Source organism: Lissotriton helveticus, chromosome 8, assembly GCF_964261635.1.
Source record: "Lissotriton helveticus chromosome 8, aLisHel1.1, whole genome shotgun sequence".
Classification (NCBI taxonomy): domain Eukaryota; kingdom Metazoa; phylum Chordata; class Amphibia; order Caudata; family Salamandridae; genus Lissotriton; species Lissotriton helveticus.
This window is the reverse complement of record NC_136069.1, coordinates 32,249,875-32,260,083: the sequence shown is the minus strand read 5'-3', so window position 1 is coordinate 32,260,083 and position 10,209 is coordinate 32,249,875. Positions and strand designations below refer to the sequence as shown.

Below are 10,209 nucleotides of genomic sequence, written 5' to 3'. Positions count from 1 at the left end.
CCTGAGTTGACTGTTTTGTGCCTCTATCGATTGTAAGTGTAAAATGTATAAGGAAGTGGTAAGACCAGATACAAGGAGTTATAGAGGAGACGGCTAGAGAAAGATTGTGGGACCAGATTTGATCCAAGCTATGGCCTTTCTCATGAGTAGGAGAGTGAATCTGTTGGGTTAAATTCAAGTCTAAAAGTAGGTCCCCGAGTTCTGCTGCCTGTGGGTCTACCTCAGTGTCATCAAACCAGAAATTAAAATCCCCAATTAGAACAATTTTAGAATAATTTGTTACAAGAGAGGCCATTTGTTCGGCCAGTAATGCATAAAAAGTAGGCATAGATTGGGGGGGTCGATAAATCAGAACTAATAATAATGCTCCACTGTCGGTGTCAGTCTTAAAAACAATATTCTCCGTGCCGGTCAGGACAAGAGAAGGGAGTGTAATGAACTTGTGAGTATTGTGAATGATGGCAGCCACTCCTCCACCTTTTTTGCCAGCTGATCGGTTCACGTTTAAAATATAATAGTCAGATGGAACAGAGGCCAAGATATCTGGCAATGAGTCCTGGTTAAGCCAAGTTTCAGTAAGAAGCACGGTATCAGGTTTCTCAGATGTCAACAAAAGAAATATATCCATTTGGTGTTTAACCATAGAACGCGTGTTAATAGAATAAAAGATAAATGCAGCGAAGTTTAGTCTGTGGTTTTAATAAGGGCTGAGGGCCAATGCGTGAACATGGATTAAAACTAAAATTACCAGCTGTATACTTGATTTTAGAAATACCATAAGAAGAGGTGCGTTTTAGTACATACAGGGGTAATGGCGGCCAGAGGTGTTCATGGGGTCTTAAAGTAAGTAAGTCATTAGAGGAGTAAGTGTAAGTTTGCCCATAATTTTTGGCCCGTGGCCCCAGCCGGCCTCGGACGGGCGCAGACGGGCTTACCTTTGGCGCACCATCGTCGCGCCGGCTGCGCTCGTCCGCTGCGCTCCCGGATGCATATGGCGTTTTAAGCCCTGCCTCCTAGAAGAGCTAGACCGCTAGCTCCGGTCCAGCCCGATCAAAGATGGCGCCTCGCCCTCCATGCAAACGGCACAGTCAGCCGTGGTGGAACGGGACGAGGTACAGTTCAAATTACAGTTTAGCAGTTACACAGTGTACATAAATGATAAGTGGTTTAAAAAGTTCTGTTAAAATAAGGCAATGCAGCGCCGACATGTAACTCATGCCAGCGCTGTCTAAGGCTTTCTGCAAGTAAGTATGCGCGATATGGCGCTGGGTATTCCAATCGGTTCCAGCAGAGAACCTCAGGTGCTGCCACCAACCTTGAGTCCTCGGGGGGCCCTGGGCTTTCGGTCGTTTTAAGCCCTGCCTCCCAGAAGAGCTAGACTGCTAGCTCCGGTCCAGCACAATCAAAGATGGCGCCTCGCCCTCCACGCAAACGGCACAGTCAGCCGCGGTGGAACGGGGCGAGGTACAGTTCAAATTACAGCTTAGCAGCTACACAGTGTACATAAATGATAAGTGGTTTAAAAAAGTTCTGTTAAAATAAGGCAATGCAGCGCCGACATCTAACTCATGCCAGCGCTGTCTAAGGCTTTCTGCAAGTAAGTATGCGCGATATGGCGCTGGGTATTCCAATCGGTTCCCGCAGAGAACCTCAGGTGCTGCCACCAACCTTGAGTACTTCCCCTATTTTAATCAGAATGAGGTTTCTGTAGTATGGTGTACTTTTTACTATATGTTAAGTGATGCTTAATTGTCTAGTTTCCTTCTGCTTGCTCTGTTGCTTAAATGGTTATTCATTTATTCTGTGTGTATTCGTGGTTTTTCTTCTTGTAGTGGGCGTCTTCTGTAACAGTTTTGAAATGTACATTGGCAGGCCACATCTAATAATGAAATCCACACTTACTCTCATCTCCCCAAGCTGTACAGTATTCTGAACATTTAGGTCACTGGTATTGCCATACCTCTGTAGATGAACGATGGTTTCCTGTAGCCATGCATGATTCCTTTATGCCCGATCCTCTGTCTGCTCTGTATCAGGTATACGTTTTCATTGTTAAAAAGCAAAATATTTAGAGGGTTTCCTGATTTCCCTGGTGTGGACTATCTGATGTCATGAGAGAGGACTTTTTTACTTGAAAGTCTTGCCACATTCAGAACATGCATCCGGTAACAGACTAGTGTGAGTTCTCTTTTGTACTATAATTCATATTTCTGTAATGTACATTCAGAATATTTAAATTATTTCAGTCTACAGTGACTCAGTGGCATAACGAAACTTGAGGGGCCCCCCTGAAAAATACATGGGGGGCCCCTCCTAGCGGCACAGCCCACCACCTTCTACTTTGCCTCACCACCCATAAATCTGGTATATTTTGATTTGAAACCTCCAACATTTAATGAAATGCTTCTATAGTGTCTAGTTCAATGTTTTAATAAGAAAGTGGGAAACACTCTTAATATATAAACTAGGCCATTTGTAACATTATTGTCAAGAGCAGATTATTTAACTGAGAAAACAATCAGAACAATGCCAAGGAGTGGTCCTATTGTCTTAGGAACTGCCTATCGCTGAAGAACAAAGAACAACTATTTTGATAGACAATAACCTGAAACTTTGAAAGACAAACCCAAACTTGCAATTTCACAGACTCGCCTGACAAAATACTTGAGGAGTACATAAGCTATAACTCAGTATACTGCAAGCTCCAAGAGAGATAAACTAGTGAATTATCTGCATGCCACACACTTGCGATTGTCAAGGGTGTACATGAAAAAAAATTGAACAGAAGAAGCAATTTTACTTTCTACCATCATGCCTGTATTAGTAAACAGGACAAAAACAGGCAGGCAAACGAGGCTGGTAATGAAAACTGCTTGGATGCTTCAGAACATTGTTGCAGATGTTTGTCCGTTTGAATTTATCATTTCTGAATTGTAAACAATGCTAATTGCAAGATTTAAGGCACACATTTTACAGACCATATCAGCAAGTAGTTGTTAAAGCAAAAGAAAAAGTGCAAATACTTTCAAAGTGCAAAATAATACAATCAACAGTCCAATGATATACAAAACTCAAGCACGTCTTGTAAAACAATCCCTCTTTCTTCTTGCATCAAGGAATAGATGCAAGAAGGCGAGTATTCAAGGGAAAGATACAAAACAGGAAGTAGCAGAAGGGATGGGATTGGGAGGTAATCACTCAACAGTTGGATGAAGACGATACAAGCCAGGAGTTAAAGGGATAGCTGCAAGAAAGCATGAACTAAATGGACGGCTGCAAGGAGGCAGGAGCTAAAGGGACAGAGCCAAGAAGACAGAAGATAAGAGGCTGGAGCTATCTTGAATGTATTGTATTGTTATATTTACAGAGGGCTTACTACCCCTATGTGGAGCACTAAAGCGCTTACCTCGTGCCTACATGAGTAGCAAGCTATACTATGTGTAGGGTGTGTGGTTGGAAGGGTGTGGTATTTGTTTTGATGCTATGTGGGAAGTGTTTCCATGTTGTGTTCGAGGACCACTGAGCGGGGTGTGTGCAGTTTATTGTGCAATAGTGCACAGTGCTAAGCAATCTGATGGATTAGGTGTGAGAGATATGCACGCTATTTTGGTTTTCATCGCTCTGCAGGTCCATTTATGCTATTTCTATTGTTCATAATCCCACTTTGATGGTTACAGCACTGAGTCGTCCCTTCTGAGATGCTGTGTCTACTGTTTAAAGTTAATGGTTCTGAGCAGGAATAGATTAAAGAGTAGGGATTTGTGGAGATCTCTGCTGGAATAGACTTTGTTAAAAGCATCGCATATCTCATTGCCATTGTGAGGTGCCAAGAAGTAGTCGCCAGTGGTAGTATGTAGGTAGTTGGATCAGAACAGAATTGTCTCTGTGCTGTGCTGCATCACACGTCTGCAGCAGGTTCAGCTGACTGCCCCTGAGATTACTCAAAGTGAGGATGAATGAGGAGTATGGGAGTGCTGCACTGTGAAAGATGCGTGAGTTCAAGATGAGTGTGTGAGTGATGCCTTGAGGAGGTATATACATTTTTGGTGCAAATACCCATCCACATATAGGTTAGTATATAGTGATATGCGACAAAAACATGGCTGTTTGCTTGTAATGCTTGAAAAGCAAATATAAAAGTGTGAGTACTCTATCATCTGGTGTACCTGTTTTCAAATGAGGAGTGCTGGCACTGTCTCATTAAACGTAATGCACAAGTGCTGAGAAGTGCAGGTAATCTCTCAATTAATGTAGTGCATCAGTGCTGAGAAGTGCAGGTACTCTCCCTGTCAAATTTTAGAAGTGCAGGCACTCAGTACCAGACTTCACCTGCCCATTTTAAGCACTGGTTGCATGGGACAGCCCATGGACCACCTATAGTACACCCCCTTGACACAAAGTATCACAAAGTGCAAGTTGTTCTTAACACTTCCTTCATGAGAAATTTCTGGATTACAAACTGTAGGAAAAAAATGAAGATAGCTCAGACTTTCTAATAGAAAATAAGTTTCCCTCTTTAATATTTTGCAGGTAGGAGACACATTGATGGAATTAGGAACTCTTTAATGTCTCATTAAAAGCTAAAATAATGGCGAATGGAGGACAAAAGCACACAGCGTGATTCAGGCTGACCCTCTCTATCTCGAGGGTACCATGAGTGAGGCAGCTCTGAAACCCACACATCACTGTCAACCCCCAGCAGCCCCACCGAAGTGATAGTCATCATTAATGCCAACTGTTGATAAAAATGCCAGGAGTGTATTTCAAATTCAAGGAAGCCAGGCAGTATTGTGTTCCATCATTACCACGTAATAGACTTCAGGATTCCAGGCCGCTGTGCTAGGATGACATTATTTGCATTCTGTTACCCACTGCAGGAGTTCCCAAGTTCATTCAACATATTTTTCATGAGTTTTGTGGTAAATAACATAGGAGACAGGCATTATTACCTCCCATGTGAATGAATAATATGTTTTAAAAATACATGCATTTGATTAAAATGTAGGCTTTGTTATGCTACTCATCTTGTTGTACCATTCTTGATGACATAAAGAGAGATTTGCTATTTTGACACTAGGCAGTCTACGGAAGAGGCGGTTGTTGCAATCATGTGTGTTGCTTCTGACTACTACTAATTTCTCTTACATGTTGGTGTAGCGTAGCGCTCATTAAAATAAATGCCTGACTGCCCACTATGCATCGCACAAACCCACAAACCACAAGCTCGCAGTTGAAAAATGCGTTGTGGGTTCAACCAGCTCCCAATTTTGTGAATTTCGGCCAATTCAGAATTTGGCCATCTTAATTTACCCAGAGATGAATGGATGAAATATATCTCTAGATGTATTGTTTATTTCTGCAGCATTATACTCTTTCAGTAAGGTCATTTTTTCATGTTGAGGAAATGGGACGTGAGCACACTTGTAATGCAAAGAGAAATGGAAATGTATTTTTCCATAATGGGCCTAACCATGCCAGCACACATGGTAACTATGACCATCATGTTCACAGAGGGCCCCAGGGATATCTTAAGGTTTTTGGGGGCCCTGGGCCAAGCATATTTTGGGGGCCCCTGTTAGGAACAGTTTTAAATTCATGATCCAGTTTCAGCTCTTTCATGTTCTCGTTGGCCATGTCAGAGACAGCGCACAGGCACACTGGTCCAAATTCAAATTATGTTCACATGTAACATTCAGGGATAGGGGATGTGTGTTTTTAATACAGTAACACAGCAGCATCTCACTAATATTAACTCCAAATAATCTCTGTGACACAGACATTTCTCATATGTGAGGTACTAATTTGAGCTTAAAGAAACTTTTTGTATGGCTGTTGCATGTAACATAAACACAACATTTCTCTACAAAATGTCTGTAATAGACACTCACATATCACCCAAATTGAAAATAAAGCAAGCAAGTGGTTGCCGAACGTCATCTCTGCAGAACATAATCACTTCAAATATTGTCTAATTTTCACACGGTTACAGAAAAAAACAGGAATGGGGCATGCGTAATTTACTTTGAATGTCTGGATGCGAAGCACGATTGGGTATTTTTAGCAAAATGAAAAATGAACATTGCCATATCAACAGAACACCACACCGCTCCTCCAGAGGAAGCATGCAATCATAGAAAACAATTTAGACTTGTCAATTGTCCGCTTTCATAGTTTCCACCAAGGTGCAATGGAATTGCTGCCTAAAATCCTTAAGAATGGCTGCAGCATCTGCATAAGTTGTCATTTACCAGGTTTTTATTTAGGTATGCGTCCCACCCCTCTCCCCCTTGCAGCTACTGGAGTGTTACCCGCCCTGTAATAAAAAACCATCAATAACTCCAACAATGCCCTCGCAGGGCTGCAGGGTCGCTTTCAACAATATTTCACGTAAGGACTAAAAGCTTATTATTATGTGTTGCTCAAGCCTTGCAACGGTACCAAGCAACCTTGCCTGGGGCCCTGAGTAAAAGCAGCCCCGAATGCAGAGAAGTGAAGAAAGAACGCAGCAGAACTTAACAACATAGGGAGCGACTGGAGTACTACTACCAGTCATGCCATCGCCTCACTCTCTCTCACCCACTCGCCTGAGACCTGCCACTTCGGTGTCATGCATGGGCCGACGGCAGGAGACCGCAGCTGGAAATTACATTTTGCCTTGGTCCCAATGTCCGAAATGGCCCTATCAACCCTCGCATGTGTAGTACACTGACTAGTCTGCGTATGACAATTCAGTCACACCAGCGCAGCTCTGCCCACCCTATGCTCCTACCCTGAGGCTCAAGACAGCACTGAAGTGCATGTGCAGAATACACCATATAATAGCGACAAGCATAACATTAAAATTAGGCCCCAGCGACGGACCCTTAGGGTACTGTGCCCTGCAGGGGCCCCTGGAGCTCGGGCCCCCCGAACTGCGGGGGCGTTTGTTACGCCCGTGCAGTGACTGTCATATGATCACACTATGTAGTGAAAGACTTTTTACAGTTTGGGCCTGATTATGATTTGCTTCTAACTTTCTGACCCATGTTTTAACCCCTGTTTACTCATAGGTCAAAATTACAAGTTTAAAGGTATTTAACGCATCCAATAATTATCAGACGTGTTGAATTACTCAACCTTTGTTAAATTTCGTTAGGCTAAACCGGACGATATTTAACCACAGAAAACGGGCAGTATTTACCATATCATGCATATTTTGGGGCATTAAACATCTAAATCCGCAAGTCGTTCCCTATAAACTCATAATAGGAGTTACTTATCGCACCAGATAAATACCATACCCTGTGGTATCATTATTTATTAGGGGCAATAACTACTTGTACTCAGGCCCTTAGGACATTAATATGATTTGTTTCCTTTATCTCTTCCAGATAGAGTGATAGGTCATTTTTTCCCAGGAAAGCGTTGTCACGTTAAGTAAATGTACTTGGTTTCTCTGTTGTAAATATTCTTATTTGTCACTGGATCTACACAGGTAGTGAAGGTGTGTGGCTTCTCAGATGACTCGACAGATTACCTTTTTGATTGAAAGCTTTATAACATACAGAGCATTTATATGGTTTCTCTCCACTGTGAATCCTCTGATGTATCATCAGTGTTCTCTTTGTAATAAAAGCCTTCTCACATTCAGAACATTTATATGGTTTCTCCCCTGTGTGGATTTTCTGATGAACTGAAAGATTACTCTTTCGCTTGAAAGCCTTGTCACATTCGGTACATTTATATGGTTTCTCTCCTGTGTGGATTTTCTGATGAACTGAAAGATGACTCTTTCGCTTGAAAGCCTTGTCACATTCCGTACATTTATATGGTGTCTCCCCCGTGTGGATTCTCTGATGTATGTAAAAACTAGCAGTTCGCCTGAATGCCATATCACATTCAGAACATTTATATGGTTTCTCCCCCGTGTGGATTTTCTGATGAACTGAAAGATGACTCTTTTGCTTGAAAGCCTTGTCACATTCGGTACATTTATATGGTGTCTCCCCTGTGTGGATTCTTTGATGTACGTAAAGATTTGCATTTAGCTTGAAAGCCATATCACATTCAGAACATTTATAAGGTTTCACACCAGTGTGAGTTCTCTGATGTTTGGTCAGCCTTTTCTTATCAATGTATGACTTGTCACATTCAGAACATTTGTAGGGTTTCTCTCCAGTGTGATATCTCTGGTGTAATGACAGTATATATTTTTCTTTGAATGCCTTGTCACAGTCAGTACACTTATACGGTTTCTCTCCCGTGTGAGACAAGTGATGTATTTTTAACTGTCTTTTTGTAGTGAAAGCCTTCTCACATTCAGAACATCCATAAGGTTTTATCCCAGTGTGAACTCTCTGATGTAATATCAGCTGGGCCTTTGTACTGAAAGCCTTCTCACATTCAGAACATTTATATGGTTTCTCACCGGTGTGAGTTTTCTGGTGACTGGTTAGTCCACCTATTCCAGTAAAAGATTTTTGACATTCAAAACATTTATATGGTTTCTCGCCAGTGTGTGTTCTCTGGTGAAGGGTTAGATTACCTCTTATGGTAAAAGCTTTTTGACATTCAGAACATTTATATGGTTTCTCGCCAGTGTGAATTCTCTCATGAACTGTTAAATTACTCTTTTGTGTGAAAGCCTTATTACACTCAGAACATCGATATCGTTTTCCCCCCATGTGAATTCTCTCATGTGATGACGATTTACTCTTTTGCTTGAAAGTCTTGGCACATTTAGAACATTTATATGGTTTCTTTCCAGTGTGATTTGTGTGAGGTAGAACTAGTCCATCTTTTTGACTGAAAATCTTTTTGAATTCAAAGCATTCACATGGTTTCTCATCAGTATGAGTTTGTTGATCTATCAGCAGCTGCGCCTTTGTAATGAATATCTGGCCACATTTAGTGCATTTATAAGGTCTTCGTTCAGTGTAGCCTGACTTTTGTCCAATGAGAGCCATTTGTGATACAGCCTTTACCTTTGAGACATTGAAAAGTTTTTTTTCAGTATGGTTTTGTTTGCCTACCATCGCAGGCTTTTTATAATAAAAGTCTTGGTAAACACTGCAGATTTATTTTGTCTTAATATGCTGAGATCTCCTTGATGTTTTTCCAGATGGGTATTTATATAGAAATAACTGTCACATTTAGTGCATTTGTGCACCTCCCCCACTGGAACACATGTTTGAATAATTACATAGTTGTAATGAAATCCTGGAGACACTGAGTAAATGCATGTAGCTTCTACTGTATCTGTCCAGGTTAGTACTTTCAAGTTAGCTACATTTTACTAACACATATATATGAAAAATAACCTCTCTATACTCTAAATTCTTGGTACTAATGTTACAACTGCAAAGCTGTGAACTTAAATGAGGTGCACCTTTGTCTTTGCCATGACAAATTAAGTAAATAATTTCTACTGATAGTCCCACTGTGTACAGGTATTCAGCTAAGTTAATATTGTGTAGGCATAATTTCTGCATTCTATCTCTCTCCTATTTCCTTTCTCGCTGGTACAAAGTCAAAATTATGGCATTAGCGGGCACATTTGATAGCCATTTCTGTTCTCATATTCAGTGTTTATTTACATGGCAATGCTCGTGCTAGCCTCTCACGAAGGGATATTCTGATGTGTTGCTAGAGTTGCCTTTTACGCAGAAGACAGCGATAAGTAGATGTGTCTGTGGTAGGTGTCCCGTGTAAATGTATACATTTTATGTTGTTATCCAAGCTACTTTAGCCTGGAAAGATTTATTACATTCTATACATTTGTGTGGCCTTTCTCCTTTGTAGGTCACTTGATTGAGTTCCTTGTAATGTTAATATGTAGACATACTCAAGAGATACTCCTTACTCCTTTGTACTGAGGTACTATGTCCCATTCATCATTCTATTGGGGTCTGCTACCAATTCTGCACAGAAAAAGGCTGTTTGTCTAAGGATCGCACATCGGTAACAATTGTAGGGCTTCTTCAGTGGAAAATAATCTCTGAAGACTGTTTCGTACTTTTCAGGAGGTTAGTGTCTCAAAAGTTGTAAATTGCAATTCCTGGTGTCCATGATATTCCTCTGACTGTTGCTTTTATTCAGGATTTCTTTCACTAAAAGGACAAAAACAATCTAAGCATTAGCATTTCATGAGCCAAAAAAACAAATATCAGAATAAAAAAAATCAATTTGTTTTCTTATACGGAAATGAAGTAACAAAAGCCAGGTAGGCAA

The 10,209-nt window shown here is 41.1% G+C and overlaps 1 protein-coding gene across 1 annotated transcript in view; it reads right to left on the bottom strand.

Annotated features, from left to right (window-relative positions):
- Positions 1–4,154: 4,154 nt before the first annotated feature.
- Positions 4,155–10,209, bottom strand: part of LOC144772277 (uncharacterized) — a 50,639-nt gene continuing 44,584 nt past the window's right edge. The window contains exon 3 of the mRNA XM_078656508.1: positions 4,155–10,088. Coding sequence (XP_078512634.1) covers positions 7,467–9,014 — 1,548 coding nt within the window. The 5' untranslated portion in view covers positions 9,015–10,088 and the 3' untranslated portion in view covers positions 4,155–7,466. The remainder of the gene's footprint in view (positions 10,089–10,209) is intronic.